The sequence below is a fragment of the Numida meleagris genome, chromosome 3 (genome assembly GCF_002078875.1).
Source record: "Numida meleagris isolate 19003 breed g44 Domestic line chromosome 3, NumMel1.0, whole genome shotgun sequence".
NCBI lineage: Eukaryota > Metazoa > Chordata > Aves > Galliformes > Numididae > Numida > Numida meleagris.
The window spans coordinates 40,391,434-40,415,557 of NC_034411.1; the positions used below are offsets into that span (position 1 = coordinate 40,391,434).

The 24,124-nt window shown below is 42.9% G+C and overlaps 1 protein-coding gene and 1 long non-coding RNA gene across 2 annotated transcripts in view; both read left to right on the forward strand.

Annotated features, from left to right (window-relative positions):
- On the forward strand, positions 2,683-11,600 carry LOC110396076. Its single transcript, XR_002436778.1, has 4 exons — positions 2,683-4,597; positions 10,096-10,252; positions 10,677-10,721; positions 11,472-11,600. It is a non-coding gene; the product is annotated as an uncharacterized LOC110396076 (long non-coding RNA).
- The window catches only part of GALNT2 (polypeptide N-acetylgalactosaminyltransferase 2), a 93,406-nt gene continuing 82,029 nt past the window's right edge, over positions 12,748-24,124 (forward strand). The window contains exon 1 of the mRNA XM_021391438.1: positions 12,748-12,958. Coding sequence (XP_021247113.1) covers positions 12,845-12,958 — 114 coding nt within the window. The 5' untranslated portion in view covers positions 12,748-12,844. The remainder of the gene's footprint in view (positions 12,959-24,124) is intronic.

Sequence of the window (24,124 nt, forward strand, 5' to 3'; positions counted from 1 at the left end):
GCTTGTTAGGAACAAGTTAGAGTATCAGGAGCCTTTCATTTTTCTAATTTAAAGTCATTTTTGAACTAAAAAGTCTAGTGAAAATGCAGGCAATCACACATTTTTTTCCTTTTTTTTTTTTACTTTCCAAGAAAAAGAATTACAGTGGTAAAGCTTCTACATTTCACTTTATTACTTCTTCACACTGGTTTGGCTGTCTGTGGAGGCAGAGGGAGGATATTCTCCAGTCATAACAGAAGCCCTACAGGGTGATGCAAGCAGCTCTTCTGTCTGTTTACCTGAGCTGTCCGTGCTCCCAAGGTTGCCATCCAACTTTATGCTCTGCACTAATTGCATTGCTGGGGTTTTTAGGGCTGTGAACAAAATCATTTGTAAAAGCTACTGTGAAGCAGGGCAGATCAGCCCACATGGTGCTCCTTCCTCCTTCAGCTAAACCATTTCTCATAATTTAAAGTTATCTCACACACGGTGATGCTGCACCAGTCAGCACATGGTAGAGCAGATCCAGACAGCAGCTCACGCTCACACAGCACCTGCACTGCATCCCACAAGTCAGGCTGTGAGGCTGCAGCACCTCGAGGGCTCGGGCTTTGCATTCAGTAGGGTAGAGATTGGAGCCTGAGGGTCTCCATGGGCAGATGAACCTTTTTTTCTTTCCACCACAGTGAGGATAAAAATTAAGGATGACCTCTACCAACGGGTGGAGTCCCAGCTCAGAGCAATATCTGAGAGTGACCGGAAAGGAGTTAGGTATGATCGCTCACTTGTAGCCATGCGACATAGCTGGTAGGACATGCAGTGTACTGAGGAGAGAAGGGGGAATGCAAGCCCCCACAGCTCTCACTGCTGGGAAACCCATGTATGCAAGCAGGGAGCAGAGATAGATGATGGGAGTGCTTCCTTCTTGCTCACCTAGAGCACGAGAATGGAAATGTGTCTGATTCCGTATTCTTAACTGCTGAAGAATCAAAGAGACAGAAAAGCACCTGCAGCTGAGCTTCAGCTGTATGCAGATGCAAATAAAAAGCAATTGGATGGAGTTGTTGGTAAGAGGTTTGAGAAAGCTGAGAAGCTGGATGAGAACACCAAGCCCATGTTCCTGCTCCAAAGGGGATCAAATACACCTTTAGTACTGCCAGAACAACTCCTAAAGTCCTCCACTAGCAGAGTCCCCAGTTTCTTTATTTCAGAAAGGGTTTTACCTAATGCTGTTTTCCCTGTGTAGGGTTGTTTTCATGCCTGAAAATCCAATGAGCTGAGTAATTTCCAAGGATTATTGGGCAGTCTTGGATTTTCTGCCAATATCTGACTTAAACCTGCCATTCTGTAGGATCTAGTTGCTTCTTTCCTGAAAACTATGCTGAGGGAATAAGTGATTGTTGTCCTCTCTTGGTCATTTTTTTACATACTGGTAAATTACTATCAAAAGCCCCTTTATAGGTTCTAGAAGGGTTAACCTAATTATCTGAGCTATTTCTGATTGATCACATTCTCTAAATCTCTTATATTCTTGTCGCTCTTTTTCAAGCCATGCAAAACTAGATCCAGTTCTCCAGCTGTGTGAGAACCAGTGCCCTGCAGAGCTGAATAATCCCCTGTTGCATATGACGCTCATGTAATAATACATCAGTATGAGATTTGCCTTTCAGGAGATTTTCCTGCTTCGCTCATATTTGCTTTGAGTCCTACCTGTAGCTCTCACATCCTTTTTTGCAGTCTTTTCACCTCTTCCGTGATTCTGCATTTTGTATTAGTACATTTGATCTTTCATTTTTTGTGTGCGGTGCTTTGTACAGGTTGTTACTGAATTCCATCTTGCTCATTTTGGACTATTTCTCTAATGTCTTGAGATCATTTCGAATTCTGATCCCATCTTCTGAAGTGCTTACATCCGCTCCCACCTTCATGTCATCCACAAATTTTATAAGTGCACTCTGCACTCCATCATATCTGAAGATGGCAAGAAGATATTGATCTAGGTAATAAAGCATCCTTTTTTAAATCTTGCTAAGATAAATAGTGAGTTAAGCTCTGATAAAGAACACTTCAGGGTGAAAAAGCTGTAAGTATATCTTAGTTTTATGACTTCTGATCCCTGCTTGTGTGGATAGTTCACAGGTGCTACATCCGAGAGTAGAGACTGGAAAAACACAATCCTAATTTTTGTGAGAGGGTTTCTTCCCTTTCTAGCCTAACTGCAAGTGAAAAGGAATGCTGATAAACAAAAGCAAAAAAGGAGCCATATTGTACAGCACAAGGCAGTCCTAGAAAGAAGTTTAGTATTCTGGGAATATACAGCACTAAAGTACTTGTCAATGTTGCAGTATTTTGACACATAAGTGGGACATATCTGAAACCTTATCTTTGCCCTCCACTGCCTAGCGCAAAGAATTGGCACAGTGACAGAATTCATCTCACTCAGGAGTCAAGATGTTACAAGAGCCATCTCTAGCAAAAAAAAAAAAAAAAAAGAAAAAAGAAAAAGAAAAGGCAATACTTCTATTAGTCTTACAGCCCTGGGTTGGCAATTGCAGCATCTATACTCGTGACAAGCCTGAGAGATTTTGTCTGAACTCAAAAAATGTACAATTCGTGACCTGGCTCTCTGGGGAAATGTCAAGAAACACTGAATGAAGAGGATACTTTCATTAGCCTTTGGGATGTTGCCAGTGCTCCCAAACTGTTGTCAGCTTTGCCACTGCTCATAAGATTTTTCCCATCTGTGTAATCAGTTGTCAAGATATATCTTTTTGCTTCTAGAAGGTATTCATTCTGCCTACACCTGATGCTATTTTTCCTATGCGGTGTTGTTTTCATGCCTGAAATTCCAATGGAAATAATGAGCTGAAAATACAGTAAATTCCAATAGCATCTGTTTTGTTATTGCTAATGGTAGTGCTGTTTTTTGGTTGGTTCTAGTGAAATTCATGGTTCTGAATGGTGCTAGCTCAACAGCCCCTATACTGATGTTTTTCTTTTCAGTAGAGCAGATACAGGAACCATGTAGGCTTTACTAAAGCTCTCAGCAAGACTGAGAGCAGCATACCCCCTTGGTTATATCTTTGCAACAACTGACAATGAAGGAGCCTATTACAAGTGCAAACATTGTTCATAACGTGTGCTGTAGGCTGTGATTCACAACAAATAGCCTAAGACAAACCCATTTCACAGCTCTCCCAGCAGCAGGATGGGATCCCATTTGTGGCTGGAACTCTCTGAGTGCTTCCTGAGGAAGGCAAAGGAAAATCTTTGTAGGGAGATTTAGATGAGATGACGGTGACTGATTGCACACCCTGAAGAGGCCTTGACCCAGCTGACTGATTTATTCAGACTTGTCTCAGCTCTTGGTAATGTCACTTTCCACAGGGAGTTCAAAATAGAAGCACAACAGTGGTAGGCTTTCCTACATTGAAGAAATCTCTCTTTGAAGAATTCATTCCTCTGGAATCAACACAAGTCTAGAAGAAGAAACTCCTGCGTATGATGAATCTCAGTGCAGACCTCTTATGTCTGTATAAATGTGAGCCCTTTTATTTTGCATTTCTTCGGCTGTCAGAAACATACTGACTCCTCTCAGACATGTATTAGGTAGTGCCTCGAGTTCCCACCAGGACACTGCTTCCTTGGGTGGGACAGTGGGCTGGAGGAGCGAGAAAATCACAGGATCACAGCGTGGTTAAGGTTGCAAGGTGATCTGCTCCATCTGGACCAACTGTTTGAGCAGGGACACCTGGAGCAGGCTGCCCAGACCCACGTCCAGGTGGCTTTTGAAGATCTTTGTGGAGCTGACTCCGCAGCTTCTCTCTCCCTAGCAACCTGTGCCAGTACTCTGTCACCTGCGTGATAAAGAATCTTGTCAGGACTTCTGGCATTTTATTTCAAGCATTCTTTTCTGTGCAGCATCTTTGTGCAATTTTTTCAAGAACTGAAAGAGTCACATGTGCAGACTGACCTCGATGAGCATTCAAGAGCCGGATCTGTTCATGTCTTCCAAATGCAGACTCCCCATCTTTCCTCTCTCTCTTTGTCAGCAATTACATGAGCTCATTGTTGGTCAGATCCAGCAACTGAAGTACCAGTGGGATTCTGATCTAATTTGGTGTCCCATCAAATTCTTTGATATAGCTATACAACAGCTCAATGTTTTAGTGTGTAGAGTTAAAAAAAACTGCTCTCCTGGGTGTATTGGGCCTGCTGATGTTTTCTTGGCTTTTAGAACAGAAAATCTAACTAAAATAATAACCGCATGAACTACCTCATTTTTTCCTATTTATTATTGTTACTCAAGCACATGGTATGCCTGAAGGTAAGCTAGCCAAGAAAGCAGTGTAGACAAACTAAGAGCAAGCAAACACTATGGAGAGCCAGCACAGAGCATCATGATCCAAACCAGGGAAACTCCAGCTGCTGGGTTAATTATTGTTATTTAGTCACATGCCAGAAAGCATGTGATTAATTGCAGCGAGAAAATGCACTGCCCTTCATTGACTTTAAAAGGATTCCACCTGCCAAGAAGAAAGATGAAATCTGGGAAGTTAAAAGGCTGAAACATTAAAAAGGAAGAGGGAGATAGAAGTTGATAGTGGTTCTGTAGCAGGTAAGGCTTCCCAATTGCATCCAGCCCTGCCAAGGTCCCATTAGAGAGCAGGAAAACCCTGACACCCAAGCATGGGGAATATTGCTTTTGTTCTGGCTGAAGTCCTCTGACAGTGCCTTGACAGGGCTTTGCAGAAGTGTAGGAGCACAGGGAGTTATTTCTGTAACACAGGCTTTGTCTGTGGTGTGTAGATGTGTGCCTGGCTAGCATGCCGTGGCACGAGCTTCTTCCTGATGGGATCTTTGCCTTCAGGTGTGGCAATGCACACAGCTTCCTGCTACCAGATGCTCTGTGCTCTCGTCAGCAGGAGCCCCAGGTCTGACTTGCTCCAGGGCACGCGGCAAGCATGATGCTGAAAGGGCAGATGAGTCAGACCTTGGTTTGGGTAAGGCACCACTCAGCTTGGCAGAGGCTTTGCTGTTTAGAGGTAGAGTTTCTACTGTGCTCCATGTGGCATACAGCTGCCATGGTCAATATTGCATGTGGGCATTTGTCTCAGCTCTGTCCTGCTGCACCTCTGCAGGAACATTAGTGTCTGTAGGCATGTACCCAGTGAGCTCTTCTGTAGCAAGGACACAGAGAATCTCTAGTAAATGTTTTACACTGTGCAGTGCAGCCAAAGATGTTTGTTCCTGTAACGTTGTCCTGGGATATCTGTACAGAAGGGATCACTCAGACAAGACAATTGAAAATTAAGTATGCAGTAGAAATGCTGCTTACAAAGCTGGGAAATCAGAAACAGCATATTTCTTGTTCAACATCACAACATTCCCTATTCCCAGGATCACAGCAGAGAGCATTTCCTAGGGATTTTCTCCACAGCCAGTGCATGTCCTGTGTGCCAGGCTGTCCTAATGCAGTCAGGATATGTTTGGGTGTACCCAAGGAAAGGGCAAGTCCTTTCTTTTCCGATGCTCTCCTTTTCTTCACCCTCTCCCTGGGAAAGCTGCTTCTTTTTCTCCACTTTCACCACTTTCATCCTGTTGCAGAGAAGTGCCCTTCTGCAGAGTTGTGTCCAGTTTACACCAGTGCATGAGATGACAATTAGAGCAACTATCTCTCTCAGACATGTAAATGGAATGACCTTGCTGGGGAATTTCTGATGCCAAAAATATTATTTCAGCTGGAAAGGCCTCATTTACACCTGTATGGACTGGAAGAATCTAATTTACAAGTAAAAGTCAAATCATTATCTGGCCATGTCTCCTTGCAGTGCACGTCTCTCTCAGTTCAGTAGTAGTTTTGAAAGCCAGATAAAACGGCGTATGGTGCTGCGGTAGAATGAGAAAGGAAAGATCTAGCATCAGTTCACAAACCTGCAGATCTTCAGCTTATAAAAACATGATGGAAAGATCTTTTATTTTCTGTTTGTCTTCTTGGAAGAAAACACTTGCTACTGCACCTGAAGCTCTTGAAAGAACAAAGGGCATGGAAAATACTTGGTTTCTGTGGTGCAATCCTAGTTTCTCTTTTGAATTATTTTGTGTGATAGATGCTGGGGCCAAGTTCATCGTGGTTCAGAAGTGTTACGCAGAGGGTGGATCCGGCTACCGCCACGGGAAGTAGAACACTGTAGAAGTGATTTCTCATGATTTGTTGGTTTCAGCCCTGTTTTCAGAAACACCGTCTTTCATGATTTCAACAGATGATGATAAAGGTTTGAAGCCAAAAGGGTCATAAAGGCTACAAAGAGGGTCAATTTCCATCCCCTGTGGTGAGTGAGCCTATTTACTGTCTGTTCCAAGGTAATGAAAGATTAAATTTGGGAGAAATCAATATATGACTTCTACAGAGTATGTGAACTGAAGCAGCTATGAGCATCTCTTCTTCCTTACACAAAATATGCTCTTAAGCATGATACAGAAGACCTGTGTAATTTGTTATAAAGACTGCAAGATCCAAATACGCATTTTGAAAACTGGCAAATATGTGAAAGAACAGGATAAAGTGACATATTTATTTTTAATATGTGCCGTGGGAAAAGAGTATTTTTAATTGCACAATGCAGAATATTCTTGAGCAATATCTGGGAGTACAACCTAGAGTACTGATAAAAATGAATCACTGGGATTTATTTGTTTGGCTGTGGTTGTAAAGGAAAAAGCAGACATGGTGCTGGGACAGGTGTATGTCACTTGTCAGGCTTGGAGGAATCTCTGGGAATGTGCACCGCTGCTGACCATCAGACCATGCTGTGCCCAGGATGAATTGTGTGGGTAGGCTGCTCCAGGCAGCACATCATTTTTGAGGCATGGGCTCTACTGTGAGCAACTGAGTGGGAGCCAACAGTGTGAACATAGAAGAATGAGAGGAAATATTTCTTTTTAAAAAATAATGAAATCCAAGCTCCATTCAGCCCATCTGCTATGGCACCTCTGGAATTAACTTGTCATTGTCAGTGATTAGGGTGCTTCTCTAGGAAGTGGGAGACCAGCTTTCAGTGGCTCTGGCTGAAATCACTTTTTTAAAACCTCCCATAAGGGAAGTGAGGACAAAGAAAGGAGAAGTTTTCCACTATCCTAATGAAACTTAAATATTATATAGAACGGAAAGGTTTACTTTACTGCCCTTCTGAAACATCTACAGCCACTGAAGAGAAGCATTTAAGGTAAGTACATTAAGAAGGTGATAAGCATCATTCTCTCCCTGCTGTCTTTATAAGAAGGCAGGGTCTGACATCATGGGGAGCGGGCCATCTGAATCACCATTCATCCCACTTCAGATGCTGCAGACAGATAGTCTGAATACAGCCCTGTACCTTTGAAAGGGAAAGCCTTACATGGCTTACTTGCACACTCAACTCACTTCCTAGCAGACTTCCTTCATTCCTCTTTCCATTTCGTCTTTCTCTTCTTCATTCTCTCGTATCTCAGGTGGTGTGCTCATGTCAGTGCAATTAGCTAGGAAAGATTTTAAAGAGAAGAGCAAAAGCTGCTTCTGGCAGAACACTTTGAGTTGGGGAAACCTCTTTCCCACTCTCCAGGAATCTTACTGTCAGCTAATTTAGCAGCAGTTTCTATGCCTTGCTGTATCATAGACAGCCTCACATTGCTGATCTGGATTATGAGTTTGAACATATAAAGTACCAGATGAGATTACAGAGACGTGTGAAGAGTTCACATTTGTTTCTGTTGCTCAAAACCAGACTGCTGTACTATGCATTAGCACTCAGTGTTTACCCCTAGCCTCAAACGCTAGGCTAGTACATAGTACTATGGCTCCACACCACTGTGACGCAAGTGTGCTTGGGAGGAAAGGATGGTATTTCCTGCCCCGTCTCAGACTGTAGATCACCAGCTTTACCACTCCTGGCAGCAATGAGGAATCCAGCATGACCCTGAGAATTCAGATAAATGCAACGAATGGGGATCAAATTACTCCAGTCAAAGGTGAGGCCATTGTTTCAGCAAGTCTCTCTCCATGGCTGATCCTTACCCACCTATCATCACTCCCCTGTGAGAGATGCTTCTGAGCCGTATCACATTTTGAAATCTGATCATCAGCCTCCAGAATGCCGCAAGAGGTTTTTTTTGTGTGTGTGCTGCTGAAGTTCAGTCCGACTCACTAAATGACTCAGCTCAGGAAGAATAGTTGGCAGTGCGTCTGTAGTTTGTACTGGTTGCTGCCATCCTTAGCAGGAGGCCTACTGAAGGCTGAGTTGTTCTTTCTTTGTCATGTTGTGGTTTAACCCGGCAGACAGCTCAGCACCACAGTGCCATTTGCTATCTCCTACCACAGCGGGGTGAGGGAGAGATTTAGAAAAATGGTGAAACTCATGGATTGTTATAAAGACAGTTTAATAGGACATAGAAGGAAAGGGAGATAATAACAATGATAAAAAATAATGACAAAAGAATATACAGGACAAGTGATGCGCAAAACTGTTTCTCACTATGCTCTCACTGATGCCCAGTCAGTCCCTGAGCAGTGGCAGTGGCAGCTCCCTCAGCTAGCTCCCCCAGTTTTATTGTTCCACATGACCTCGCATGGTATGGAACATCCCTTTGGCCAGTTTCGGTCAACTGTCCTAGATGTGCCCCCACATCTCTGTGTGCATCCCCAGTCCCTCAATGGCAACACAGCACCAGAAGCTGAGGTGTCCACGGCTTAGCATAAGCACATTTCAGCAGTAAGGTAAGTATCATTGAGTTAGCAACATTATTTCCAACCTAAATCCAAAACGTAGCACTGAACCAGCTACTAGAAAGAAAGTTGACCCTATCCCGGCCAAAACCAGAACAGTCTTCACCACCCATAGAGAAAAAGTCTATTTCCTCTGTTTATAAAACCAAAAAACCTGCAAGGAATGTTGAGCTTTCGGCTTTAATAGAGAGGAAGAACTTCCAGATTTGCATCATTTGCCGTGGAAGCACGTGGGCTTAAGGTGACACTGTAAACCTTTGCGAGAAAATATGGTATTTGCTTTATCTGAATCACATGACGTAATGCATTGTTTGTCTCTAGTGGGGAAACAGCGAAAAAAAAAAAATAAAGAAAAAACCCTGCTTCCGGGGGAAATAGTCATTGCTTCATGCTTTAGAAACTAAGATGCTGCCTTATTGATATCAAAGTCTGAGAAGAGAGAGTTTTAGCTCTAATGGACCTGAAAGTACTCCGGTTTTGCAGGGCATACTCTGCGGTCAGGCAGGATGACACACTGTTCTCAAGGTAAAACCTGCATGATACAATATTTGCTACTTGGGGTTTTATGAGCTCCAACAGCATTCTTGGAGGGTAACAAGATTTTCTGGAAGTGAGCCACTCTAGAACACCATTGCCAGCACGTCTGCCTACTCTGGGTAGCATCAGAAACTGTGCTGAAAAATTAAACAAACATAGTTCTTGTCATCTAAACAGATGGGAAAGGACATGTTGACTCCCATGTCTTTAACTAAGGAGGTAGGCTGTGTCTCATTGTTACCACTGTGCAGTGAGGAATTGCAAAACACCCACATAGATTTTTCAGACCTGCTAGCTGCACTTAACCTTTAATCCTGCAAGTACTCAGCCATGAGCATATAATTTTAAACATCTGAGTAGTCCGACTGACTCCGGTGGGAATATGAGCTGAATGAAGTTAAACATTTGCATAAATGTTTGCAGGTTCAGGATCTTTCACTACAAACACAATTCTTTCACTACAAACACAAACTCAGCGCGGGCTGAGTATTCAGCTCAAGCTCTCAATGTATTAATAAACCTTTATCCCCACAGATGTATTTTACTTTTCATGTTAATATGTGGTTTCTGTGTTATAACACGTCTTACACCAGGCTAATGAGTAACCATTTTCTTGAGAGAGAGGGAATAATATACCTTCTGACATAACTGCACGGTTTTGAAAAAATATAATCTGAAATAGATCGGCTATGCACATTAGCTTCTGTATATCAAAAAGGTTCAGGCAGCTTGGTCAGAATTTGGGCCTTTAAAAGTGTTTAAAACCAATTTTCTGGGTTTTAGACCTGATCTGATAATCCTCACTCCCATCTTTCCAGGGGCAAGACTGCGTGCATGAGTAAGGGACTGACTCGCTTATTCCTAGAGGTGAGGACTGCTTTCCATTCTCACTGCTGGAGAATTCATTTACCTCCAGCCAGGTCATTTCACTCCAGAAAAGGATGAGCAACATTTGTGGTCTTTAGTTACAAGAAGGTGAGTGCTAACGTCCTGAATTAGCCTCTGATCTCACTTGTGTCTGTTTCTGTACCCGCTCTCAAATGAATGTGGTGAAATAACCTCTGGTTTACACCCTAGCTAAACAGAGCAGAATTCGGCACATTGAATCTAGGTGCCACATTACAGATCAAAGAAAAAGTTTTGATGACTCCTTCTGCAAATTTCACCCCTATTTGTACTCTCACATGATTGATCTTCCTTTTGTTTAAAGCACTGTGGTTGATACAGAAGCATTTGAATTCGGTGAATCATTCTAGCAATGCTGTTCTTAAAATATGCTAATATTTTCTTTTGAAATGCACTAGAAAAAATCAGTTTAAAATGTCTTACATTTTTTCCTGAATTCCTTGCTTTAATTGAAGGTTGCTTTTTTTTTTCTTTTTCTTTTTTTGTGTGTCAGATTTGCTTTGCTGACTAAACATGTTAGGACTTTTGAGGCAAAGAGGTATGTGCATGCGAATGTGTCGTAATACAACAGGCAGCTTTTCCTAGAGTTAAAGCTATATAACATTTTCCATCCCAAACCTCTGTGTTTCCTGTGGTCACTTAAATAAAAGTGCTTCAGAAGGAAATCTTCCAGCTTTGGGCTTTTTCCAACTGTGAATAGTTTGGAAAGATTTGAACAGAACTGGTTCAGCCAGTTCAGAATATCAGGAGAGGGGGGGGNGGGGGGGCGGGGGAAGGGGATTTCTTGAGCTAAACAGATCTTTACAGCCTTTCTTGAGTATTTCTGCATCTTTATCAGCAGAAGGCTGAGAAGTGAACTCTGACATGGAAGTAGCCTTCCTTTAAGTAGATGTGCCTTTGCTTGTTCAAGAGGAAATTAGTTTTGATTTGGCTGAGTTATAAACCTTTGAAAACTGTGATTGAGCATGTGCAGTGGATTATTTCAGTAAGCTTGTGAAGTGTGCAGCTACAGAAGGATTTTCTGTACATGCATGGCTGGCTAATTTTGCTGGAAAGGGAAAAATCTATCTAAGCACATTGCTAAAATCAGTGAAAATACCTGAGGCTTCAGGAAGACCTTTGAAGGCTGTCTCAAGATCTTTTAGACTATGAAAAGGGCAAGAAAAGATTCCGTAGGCTTTGCAAGGCATTTGAAGAGTAAGAGGCCTGCAGAATATGTAAGGTTAAATGGGATTATGGCTCCAGAATCGAGCACTTGACACATCTGTGTGTGATGTTTTCTGTGCAGAGCCATAGAAGGAACAGTGCTCTCTCCCCCAGCAGATCTGCCTGGTGAAGGAGTCCCCACGGCAGCAGGGAAGCTGCTTTACCATCTCACCTCCAGCTGATGACAGAGCTGGAGTTTATCAGCATGCTGACAACTCTGGACTGCTGACACTGCTCCAAATTGCATAGGAAGCATCGGTACTAAAAATCTAGCCTTCAGGGTGATGTGTGTGCTTGTCTTTTTAGATGCAGGCTTTTGCAGTTACGGTGCTCACTTGCATCAAACACTCTGGATAAATCAAAAAAAACCATCCAGAACATCCGTATGTCTCCTGGCAGCCCATACTCTCCAGTGTACGTCACTTCAAGGGATGCCAGATGTTTGACTCCAAAATTTGTGCTCTGCACAAATTGGTGCCTCTCTCTAACTCCCTCCAAACCCAAGAACCGCAATGCTGACTTTATTTGGAAGAGTCATTCGCGCGGAAGGAAGAAGTGACATTATTTTACGCTTCCTGCAGGAATTCTCAGCTCGGGTTTCTTCCTTTGACTTTTCATCCATCCCTTCCCTCCAGTGGGGCTGTGGCAGGCAGGAAGGCACACCGGACAACTTCTGCCTGGGCAGTGCCAGCACGGGCATGGCTTCCTGGAGAGGCAAGTGAGCATCCGATGCCATTTCTTTGGGCTGCAGTATCTTTTCCTGCCTGTTCAGAGGGGCTCTGTGGCCATCCGTGCAAATGCGCTGGCAGAGGTCTGATGTTGGCATTGACAGATGGATCAGAGAAGAGTGGTGTTGGGCCCAAATGAGTGGTGATGAAGCCTCCCCTTGAGAAAACATGGTGAGGCAACAGGGAAAACCTTTAATAAAAAGAAACCTGTGTTCAAGAAACATTTAGATATTGTCGAGAGACACGGTTTAGTGGGGTTATTGGTGGTAGGTGGACGGTTGGACTGGATGATCTTGTAGGTCTTTTCCAACCTTGCTGATTCTATGATTCTATGAAAACCTTTAAAATTAGGAGCGCAGCCCTGAGCCGCTCCTCCCCGAGGCGCAGTGAGGACCACCATCCCCACCGCCCGCCTCAGGGGCCTCAAGGGGACGAGGAGCGGAGCAGGGAGCATCCTGCCGCCGACCGGGTCCGCCCGCTGGCCGCCAGACGCGGCGCGCGCCTCCGAACGCGCGGGGCGGGGCGGCGGCGACCCGGCGTGCTGCAACCATGGCGACGCCGGCGGCCCCGCCCTTCCCCGCCCCCCGCGGGGCCGGGCGGCGCGGGATTGGTCGGGGGGCGGGCGCTCGCCCTCTGCCCCCTGACCCTGCGCGGCGGCGGCGGCGGCGGGCGCGGCGGCTGCTGCTGCTGGCCGTTTCCTGGTGGCCTGGCGGCGGCGCGGGGGACGATGCGGCGCAGGTCCCGACTGCTCCTCTGCTTCGCCTTTCTCTGGGTGCTGGGCATCGCTTACTACATGTACTCGGGCGGCAGCGCCGCGCTGGCCGGCGGCGGCGGCAGGAAGGTGAGCGCGAGGCGCCGTGCCCGGCTGCGAGCCCCCGGCGGGCTGCGGGGCGCCCTCGGCGTGTGCGGGGGGCGCCCTCCCGCGCCGCTCCTCCCCACCCTTTTCCCCTTTATTTTTACGTTTCTCCTCCCGCCCCCAGCACGTTCCGCGGGGCGGGCGGCTGCTCGGTGGACTTCAGACCGGCTCTCGCCCAACCGCACCGAGCCACGTCGCGGGCCGGGGGCAGCGAGGCGGCAGGGGGTTTCGTTCCTAACCCGGGCACCTCCTCTTCGTGTGGGGCTCTTCTCCTGCCCGCCGGAGAGCTGGGCTGGTCGTGGGCCGGGGCTCCGTCGGGCTTTCCTCCCTCGTCGTGTTTTATTTTAATTGTTTTAATTGTCCTTTCCCTTTGGCGTTGTTCTGAGGGAGCGTTTGGAGGTGCTGTGGTAGTCCGTCGTTGAGGGAAAGAGGGGCAAGTCGAGCGCTCCGCCGTTCCTATCCGTGTGGGTCAGAGCGGTGTTATGGTAGGGGGAGGGCTGAGGCAGCACCTTCGCCCCATAACTCTGATCGGGAAAATGAGTAGTGAATATGTGGATTTGTGTGCGCCTCCCCAAAGTCAGGAGCTTCCAGGAACCCTCCTGCTGCGGTGGGAAAGCCTCTGGAAATTGAGCTTTATTGTAAAGATTCCCCAGATGAACCCAGAGATGGGCAGAGGGTGAGGAGCAGAGCGCTCTGTGGCTGAGCCGTGCTGTTTGCTAAAAATGGCACTCTGCTGGAAAATGAGCAGAGTGGTGCTCCTCCAGTCCGTACGGCGAGGGGGATCTCTGTGTGGTTACTTTGATGCAGAACTGCTCATCGGCGTGCGTGTTCCAGGCGAATATCTGACTAGTTCCTGTGCAAGCCGTGGGAGCAGTTCTTGCGTGCTGACTTACGGAGTTACTGAGGTGAGCAAGGGTCTGGGGAGTGAACCGCTCTCTGGCTGCTTCAGCGCTCTGATGTGCCCTCTTCTTTCCCCCTATAGCTACAGGACAGTGACTGTTGACACAGTATGTTAAAGTGTTAAGCGTGTATCCTACGTGCAAGCTCTCATACAGCATCGGAAATAGATGAAGCATGAGATAAAAAGTAAGGCAGTACCCTGAAGCATCTCTTGAGGAACCACCAGAGTGTGTTTAGAAACTGAAAGCAATCTTACGCTGCTGCTGATGCATAATGGGATAAAGCAAAGCTATCAACGGCGCATATATCTGTAGATAGGGAAATAGATTTTTAACTCCCAGTATGTTTCATTTTGAGTTCCCAGTCAGATTTGCAGCTGAGCTCAATTCATTTTTACTGCTGGGGAAACGGCAGCATGGGGATGGTGATTTGCACAAGGTCACCTAGAAGACCAGGTGAGAATAAAACAGAACAAAAACGAGTTTTTCTGGGAGAAACTCTGGTGCTTAATCTACCAGAACCTGCTGCTATTCCTTATTGGTAGTAGTACAACTTTCTATTGTGGGTTTTAAGAGATCTACGATCCCGATGCTTGCTTCAGCATTATAACTTGTCATCGTTCTGCTAGCAGTTTAATATACCTTACCGATCTGGGTAATGGGAGAGTTTTAGCAAAGATGAGTTGAAGTAAATGAGATATTCCGTAACCCTGAGCTGAAGCTCAGTGTTGGGTTTAAGAATGTGGAAGCTTAAACTAAGATTGTGATAAGGAACAAAACAGGTACTGTGACCATGAGAAACAAGTGGGGAAATTAACAATTGTGTGTAGATTGGTGATTGAGGATTCTATTTTCTGTCAGCGAAGCGTAAAATTTAATCCTGGGCCTCGGAGTAGGTTAGCAAATGTAAGTAGGGGAAGATGTGTGTAATGTAATAGCTTTTGAATCTCAATAAAAGCCTTATTAACTTAGTGTCAGACCCTGGTACAAAGCAACAGCACAAACTGCCTTAAACTTACGAACAGAAACCCTGCTGTAGTAAATTTCTTGGTCTGTATGACTTTGTGTAGTTTTCATTGCTTTCCCACTATTTCAGTGTGATGAAAACAGAGTTGCTTACAGAAGAACATTGCTTCTTATAAATTGAAGTCTCTGCCGTGTTGAGTCTCTAAAATTACAGAAGCCAGAAGGGGATCATTCTTCATTTATGTGAATAAGTAATTTGCATGTTAATTACAGGTCTAGTTGTACAAACAGAATGGTTTTTCCATTAGGATGATTTTTTCCATATTCAGACCTGGTGTATTATCTGGACACACCGGGCTTGTTTGGTATGACACCCTGTCCTGTGATGGACCCCATCAATTCCCATTTCAAAAGCATTTGCCCTTTTCTAGTATTGTACCTGAGAAAGAGAAAAGAATGCTTTATTTTTTTTCAGTAGAGGAGTGTCAGAGTTGAAGAACCAAAATAAGTAGAAGCTTACATCATTTATAATCTTTCAAGCCAGTTGGGTGCTGCAGTGTGCAATACGGCCTTGCTTAAGCGTTTGGCCTCTGGCTGCAGTGGTGGGAGCCACAGCCCTGTGTGTGCTGCTCTGCTAGGTAGGCAGTGGGAGCTGAGCATGCACAAATGGAGCTAAAGCACACAGAGTAGGAGCTGTCTCATTAATAAATATGTGGATAATAATAACACAAAGGAGCGATGTTTCATGTTTTGGAACTGGGCACAAAGCTGTAGTAGGATGAAATTGCTTCTTCCGCTTCTGGAATTTAAGGTATGAGAGCTTTTTTTCTTAAAAAGAAGGGAAGGGGCAGAGTCTAAGCCTTTCATTCAAATGTGCTTAGAAGTGACAGAACCACTTTTCCTTCATATTCTTTTTCATCTCCAATGAGAGTGATTGTGAGCATGAGAACCAGGGGTTCAGCTTGCTCCTTGTCCAGCCAGGTCACTGGGTTGTAGATTGGAAAGAGTGAGTCTATCTCACTTATTTAATGGTTAGTGAAATAGTTCCTAAGACAGAGTCTGTGACACAGAAGAAAGCAAGCTGCAAGCCCAGCAGTTGAGACTGAGAAAAATGTGGGTTGCTTTTTTGCTCATTTACTGTGCTTTATATTAAACAGCCTTTGGAGCGGAGACTGGAACTTTCCTTCTTGTGGGCAAATTTCTTAACCCGTAGCAAATGTCGTTCATGCTCTGTATCCCAGAACAAAGTGGAGCAGCTTCTTCAGCATGGTTAGAAATGATACTTACCCTCCCAAGCTGGAGTCACCCTGGTGATATTCCCCCAGTGATGTCACCCCGATCTTCAAAGAGTGGTGTGAATTAAAATTGGTGTGTTTGGAAATCATTTAACTTGTTTCAGATTTTGAGTCCTTTAACAACTAAGTTCTTCCACAAATGAATGACTGGGTATGAAACAACAAAACAGCTTGTCCTTCCAAGCATTACAGCAGTAGGCCTGCTGAATGGAGCCCTTCAGGCAGGATGGAGGAAAGCACCTAACACCTCACTGCTGCCAAGAGTGAAATCCTCATAGGCGTACCCTGGAGGAGACCTGTGGGCACTGACTGTTGTAAGTGTGTAAGTCACAGAGGAGATGCCTGCTAGGCAAATCCACAGCCAAGCCAATGTTTGTAGGCTCCTGGATTTAGGTACCAGAGCACTGACAAGCTTTGGCTTTTGCTGCTACGTGAAGGTGTTGTGTGGTTTTTTCTTTTGGGCTTTTTTTTTTTTTAATATAGACCTCTTCCCCCTCCTCATTGCTGTGCTTCTTCTCTTCCTCTCCACGTGCTTTGGAGAAAGAGAGTAAAACAGTTACTAGGTAATCAGAGCTGGATAACCTTTGCTGTGTTTAAAATTAGAAACCTCTTTTTCATTATATTCCCTCCTCCAAAACCAAACAACAACAACAAAAAAACCAAAACAAACAAACAAACAAAAAAAAAACACCTCTCAAACACTTGAGACTAAAAGCCCATTAAGCTTCTGGCTTGCCCGATTTTCTGGGTGCAGTGGAATGAGTTGCAGAAATTGGATTGATTTTAGCTGAGCCACAGGGAGGCAGACTGCTCCTGTAGAACTGGTTATGACCCGTGCATAGTACTGCTGTGTGGGGTTTTTCTTTTGGTTCCCTGGGTTTGTGTGTTTTTGGGGCACGGAGGGGGCAGTTGTGTGTTTGTTTGTTTGTTTTTTGGTAGGCTTTTGATAGTGGCTGTACCATGAAGCTACCTAAGGTGGAAGAAATTCAGAGGTAAACTATGATGTCTGGAGTACACGTTTGACTAAAAGTAACTCAATCATCTGAGGAAAGCAGGGGGAAAAGAGGGCAGCTGCTTTCTTCTGGATTTTACAAGGATACAATTTTACAACAGCTCCTTCCAGCGTAAGAACTGCTTTCTCTTCCTCTTTTCTCCCTGTTTGGAACACACGAACTATTTTGGTTAGTGTTAAGTGAGGCTCCTAGGTGTACCATTATGTATGTATAATGACAGGAGAAGGAGAGCGAGGGAGCTGCGTGTTTGACAGACTTAGTGCGCTTGAGTTTCTTTTTGAAGGTTAAAGTAGGAGGAAAAAGGAAGCGTGTTTTAACTGTAGGTGCATTAGCCAGTTTTTGTCAGAGAACAAAACAGTGGAGTGTAAATTCTTTTGGAAGGGGATTGAAAGTAACATCAATTCTGTTGTCTCCTTTTGTCTAAGGAAGACATTGCCAGTTTTAATGGCTAAGTACTGAGAGTTTAGTTTATTGCGTCCTTAAAGGTAACTGCAGTGCCTTGTAATGATGCCACATTGGATGTGATTTCCAGTATCTCGATCTCTAGACAAATGAAGACCCATTATCACACGGCATTCGCTTCCTATGAGAAGCAAGAAAACAGAAAAGGATGTTCCTCAGTTTAACAGGTAGCTGTTTCCTGTCCCGAAGGTGTTTTTCTGCTGTACATAATTCTTTAACAACTGTGAAAGGAACAAAATGCCTTGGCGTTTTGGTGAAGCTGTCCTCCTCTTGCTGGAATGTAAAACATCTCTGAAGTTTGTCGGATGTATGCTTTCTTAATTTAAAATGTCACTTGGCAAAATTACTGTCTTAGCTTTGTGGATTATTTCTTTCATGAATTTAAGTTCAGCTGTGATGAAAAGGCAGCCACCTGCAAACTCTGTGCAGCTTCTTTAGGCCTGTGGTTGCATGAGGCTCTTCCTCTCATCTACCATGCAATTTGAAATGTTTCCAAGTAGCAGTTTTTCGTTGCTCTCACAGGGTAGTGGGAAGTTAATTCTTAGACGTCAGAGTGCTGTGTCATCCTCCACAACCCACCTATCAGTGTAGGAACTGATGACTCTGGTTTGGCTTGGATGCTATTGCTCTTGACTAGTTGATATCTCTTTTTGTTTCTTAGACAGAAGGGAAGCAGGACAGTAGGGGAGATGGAAGGGGCTGAGGAAACAGGAATGACTTGTTCAGTTTTACATGAAACAGAGTAGTTAACCTGCTTTTCCACTAGTTTCTCCCAGTGTTGTAATAGTTGGCTGTGCTTCTCTGTGTTATTCCACTGCTGTAGTTTGTTGCTTACTGTGATCTCTGTGTACAAAAGTTTGTAAATTCTAATAATGATGTAGGTTAAAAGATGAGAGATGTAGATTAAAATATTTAACTAGAACGTGAACAGTGTGCCACGTATTCTACCTGTTTTTGTCTTGTCAGTCATGCAGTTTGAGATGTGTTGTAAACAAACGTCAGTCATTCTTTCAGTGTATTCCAGCTGCTTCCAAAAATACAACTTAAAATGTAGTATAATGGCATTTTTTTTGTAATTTAGAAAAAGCACTATATTACTTCATATTAAGTAAAAGAATGTTCAAGATCTATCTCAGCTGTGACTAGCAAAATGAAATAGTCATCACTTGGTCTTGAGACCAATCTAGAAAAATGAAACACTTATACATGCTGGAGTACTTCAATCTCTATCTTCAACATTGCATGATAATTCCATGTTTTTTCCTTAGAAATGTGCATTTTTTTTCTCTTCTCTTGTCCACTCTCTTGCTTCCCAGTATTATGTGATATCTAAGCGCTCGTGCATAACTGATGCTGTTTTATCAGATGATGATAGGTCACATAAGAGATTGGATATTATCTGCTAGAAAGCCTGCTCACAATGCCTTTGTATCTGCACTGGCTGTCATGAGAGGGTAACCTTAGTCGCATGTCTGGAAACTGTTTCAAAAAGAAGATCTATAGATGGCCTAGAAAATGTAGTTTTACTTGCTTTTTTTTCTTTTCTTTTTTTTTGCAACTATGTCTATTTCATAAAGAATTTAATATACAATGCCTTAGGATAAAGTGTATCTATTTGGAAACAAAACATTAGGATGCAACCGATCCTGTGCAACTCAGGTGATGTATTTAAGCTGCTCAGGTAGTCAGTGCAAATGATAAATATACACTTGTATTTTGAAGTTGGTTTGGGCTATTTAAATCTTTTCTTAAATAACCTTCTCAGGTGGCTGTGTAGCTGTAACGGCACTCGTCAGTATGTAGCCAGGTGGTGTACGAATGTTCCTTCAATGGACCGGACGTTGCTAACTTGTTACTAAATGTGATTTTTAGTAGAAGCTTTTGGAGGAGCAATGCATTGCGAGTATGTTGGCAATGCGGTGTGTTGGCAATAGACTTGAATTCTAAAAATGAATCTCAGGAAGTAGTGAGACGCTCTCGTCTTCTTTTTTTCTTCAGTGATAAGGAGTTGAATGTCACTGCCTGCATATATTGGGATGGGGGGAAACAGAATATCAGAGTGGGTGTTGCATAAGGTTGTTCCATTGCCATTGTGTAATTCAAACCGGTGGCATCTTCAGCTATAGGAAATGTAAAATCTGAGTGCACTTTGTTACGCTGTTTGTTTTGAAAGGAGTGTGCACTCATCTGCTTTTCCCTTTCTGTGAGCTTCTAAAGAAGTAGGTGATGAATTGATGAGGGAAGATAAATTACTGCATGTGACTGGTGCACACCGAGCGCACGCTTACCTGTCATTCATAAGAGTTCATTTGCCAAACAATCTTACCATGAATGAGGCAGTCCTGGAGTACTTACTGAGTCCTGCGGCAGTTATTAATGATCAAGAAAGTGAAAAAGACAGCATCTGTTTTCTTTCTTAAAAACTGTAATCTATACTTCCCCTGTTGGTATAGAGTGCATTTTTCTTTCATGGCTTTACAGTAGGTTTTGTAGGAGGGGCTTTTCAGTGTATTAACTTGTTACCAAACAACTTGTTCATATGATAGCAATTTGCAGAGGCTATGTTTGAAGCTTGTCAACACTTTATTTTTCCAGTTGCTTTTCCATGTGTTTAAACTGTTTACTTTCACTACTTTATTTTTAAACATTGGGTTTGTTAATTGCCTAGGGTACATTTATTGTCATTTAATTGATTTAAAATGCTAACTTGAATCCCTGAACCACCTGGCAGAGAACACCATCTATGCGAAGGGACCATCTATATGAAGAGACCATCCCAACCGATAATAATTCTGAGCTTTGCTTATGAAACTCAAGTGGAAAAAGGAATGAGATAATAAAAGAACACAGTCTGAATTTTAGAGCATTCCATATGTCCACAAAAATTACTATGTAGTATACATCAAAGGCAATCATTTGGATTTGTCATCTTTATAACTATGGTCTCCTATGGGAAGAAAGAGCCTGCTGAAAAGTTCACAGATTCAGCTGTTTTGTAACTTTTTGAAGTTGTAAAGTTACCATACAACGTGGGCACTCTCTTTAAGGAAAACAGACAGTGCCCAGAGATTCTGTTGAGTTTGGGCATTAGCAAACTGCAGTAGATTGTACTGAGTAAAGGAGCTGTTTGAAACAAAAAGAATTTAGTTAGGGAAAGATGTGACAAAAAGTTGGCACTGAGCTAATGCTATTATGAACAAATCCTCAAAGAGCCATGACTTGATGAGAAGAAAATGTTTCCTTGTTGTATGAAGTTCCAAATGTTTAACCACCCTGAAAATAATCTGCACTGCTGAAATTACTTTTGGTTACTAAAATACATTTGCTTTAGCTGCCTCGTTGGTTTAAGGATGGTCACTGTGTGGGTATGGGTAAGTTTTAGTGAGGTGAAATAATAGGGTTTTTATATAGCTCGACTCTTCCTTTCTTTTCTGCTTTTCTGAAGTTAAATGGAAAAGCCTGTTCACTCAGATACATTCAGGTTTTCTTAAGACCTCAGTAAAGAAAATTTCTGTATTTCATTTGGTAGCTAGCTGCTACCAGCTAATGGTGGATTGGCCTGTAAGATTATTGGTCTTTGTTCAAACACTGGGGAACGTCCCCCTCACAAAACCAGTACTGTGGTAGGCAGACCTATCAAAAATGTGGGAGCGATTGAATTACAGTATTTTCTTCTGGAGTATTTCATGAAATGAGGAGTGCATATGTTGTCCAGACAGTGTATTAACTCCTTGTTACGGTGCTCTCCTGTTACATTGGAATGCTTCAGACCATACCAGACCATCCATTAACAGCAAGTCTGCTCGTTTTCTCCTGCATTACCTACTTGTGGAAAACAGTGCATTCTTTACTCTTTTGACCCATGCTCGCACAACACAGCGTGCATTTGGGTTCTTGCCCTGTTGCTTTGCCAATGAAACACAACTGACACAAAGATGAGCCATGTCATTTAGTCTCAACAAATGGGAAACCGATGTTTTCATGTGTGGAATAGTTATTACCCAGATACACGGTTAGTCAATGCTTTTTCAAGTTTTAATTTAGGAATGTTATTTTTTGTTCAAATGATGGCCGCGTCTAGGTTTCATTCAGTGTCTTTTGTAGGTGATGACAAGGAACAGTAACTCTAGCAAGTGCAATGAGACAGCTGGAGCTTGGTTCTCTTCCTACACTCTCAGGAGCTGTTCTTAATATCTTTTAAATGGATAGATGTCTGTGAAAGACAACCTCTGCCCCATTTGCTAAGCTGTGCCGTGTTGGTTAATGAGCACATCATATGTTGCAGGTCTTGCTAGTTAAAGTAAAAGGTATTTGCAATCAGAGAGAAGCATTTCAACTGAAAGTAGTTGGCAGCAGCCTAGTAAACAATAGCACTTGTTTGTCTCTTTAGGTTTTGTACTGAAGTGATGTGTGAAAAGTGAGGGGAGAGGGAGCTGAGTGGAAGTGTTGGTGCCTCTGCTTTGCGACTGTGAGTTAGAAATACATCAGGACAAATAAACCTCTACTGATCGAGGGAGGAAAAAAAATTTCAAGGACTCATCTGCAGTGACTGTCAGGGTTGTGAGAGATGTCGCAGTGACGCGTTTTCTTTGGTTGAGGCACACTTGTTCAGTTATTCCCAATGCTTACTGAATGTTCTTTATTATTAAAAAAAAAAAAAAAAAAAGCAAGAGATTGATCTTAATGTTCATGTTAGCCTAGGCAGGAAGTACCTGTCTTTAAGCAAGCAGCTTTTGCTGTGTGTAAAAATCCATTTTGGTTACCCACCGTGATAAGTAACGCAGATTATAGTGGCATTCCAGGAAAACACTTCTTGCATCCTGGGAACAACAGCTAGAAAGGTGAAGTAACCTCATCCTGTGCTCACTTAGTTCTTTCTCCTATAGGCTTGCAATCTCAAGAGTGGGAGACTTGGGCAAATTCTGTTTTTACGCGCATGCATGGCCTTGGGGTGTGAGTTGTTGGCTCTTTTTTTAAAAAAAATAAAAAAATAAAAAATCTTAAGGGTTTTAAATGTTTCAAATGGGGCCATGATTGTGTCTTTATTTAACGATGTGTTAAAATAGTTGTGTTTTTTTTTTTTTTTAAATTAAGCATGTAGAAAATATTTTTGACAATTTTAAGTAGATTTGCTAAGTTGTCTGTAAGTAGTGATTTCTTGAACAGCTCAGCTGTTGCAAACGCTCTCTGACAATATTGGAAAGATTGGTGAAATTCAGGAGTATTTTGACTGTTGTTTGCCTTATAGCACTGTCTGGAGTCCCAGTTCTGTTGTGCAAACGATTGAGTGGTCTTGACAGGCTCTTTCTATGTTGTGAGTTTAGAAAAGGGCGTCTTCCTAGTGGTATTTAGATATGGGAGTGAAGCTGTTGTCTTACAGTCAAAATTCTCTTGTGGTCATCTTTTAGGGGTTGTCTTCTGTTCCAAACAACCCTTTTTGTCTACGCATTTCTCAACAAGGTGTATTAGAGAGTTGGCTTGCATGGATTAAAACTTAGTAATGGAATGGACTTCAACAAATGATAATGTTCCAATTTGTACTCAAAGAAAAAAGATAACTCGAGCTTTTCAGGCTTTGGTATTGAAATGTGATGTGACCTAGTGTTGCTAAGCTTTGAGGAGAACAGGACTGGATTGCGTTGTGGATCTGGATATGATACAGTGGGCAGCAAGGTATGCAGACAGTCATGGCTAGTGCCTGATTTTGCATAGCTGATGTTCTCCACTTCTGAAACCTTCACTTCATGCATGTTTAGTTTTGATTAGGATTGTGATATTTCGATGTTTATTTCAAAGAGCAGCTACAGCTCAGATGCAGGCAGTGGTTTTGAAATATTTTGGCATTTGTTCAGATTAACTGTGACTGTGGTTGTCCTCTCACAAAATTGTTGTCTCAGTTACTTCAGAAAGTTTCCAGTGACAGATTTGGATAAATATGCGAGAGAACTGCTGAATTTTATGCATCTTATAATGATTTCCCCCCTCAAAATAATAGAAGTGTTCCTGGTGTTCCAAAAGTTGTTTAAAAAAAAAAAAAAGAGGCAATTTATGTATGTTATTAGATAATTCTTGCAGTACTTTGGCGTACTTTGTATGTTAGTTTGAGTACTTTACAATGCCTGAATCAATTGCTCTTCAATTGTATATTGTTTTGAAGATATATATTTTTTGTGAACTCCTGCTTGAGTGACTTGGTTAAGTCATGTGAGGACTACTAAAACTGCATGAAGAAATATCAGTTTTACTAATGAACACAGTCTGTAATGAAAGCCAGTTCTTAATGATGAATAATCAAGGTGTAGGTTGGATGGATGTTAGTGGGAGTATGATCTTAATGTTACTCTAAGATCGTGTCAGTTTTTTTTTTTTTTAAAGGTATGACTAGCATGACTAAAGGAAATACCTTGTACTTAAAATGGTAATTTCTGTGGATTAGGGCAATTCAGGTAAGTACAGAAATTAGTGAAACCTCCAACCCACCTTCACACCCCCCAAAACAAACCAACAAAAAAAACC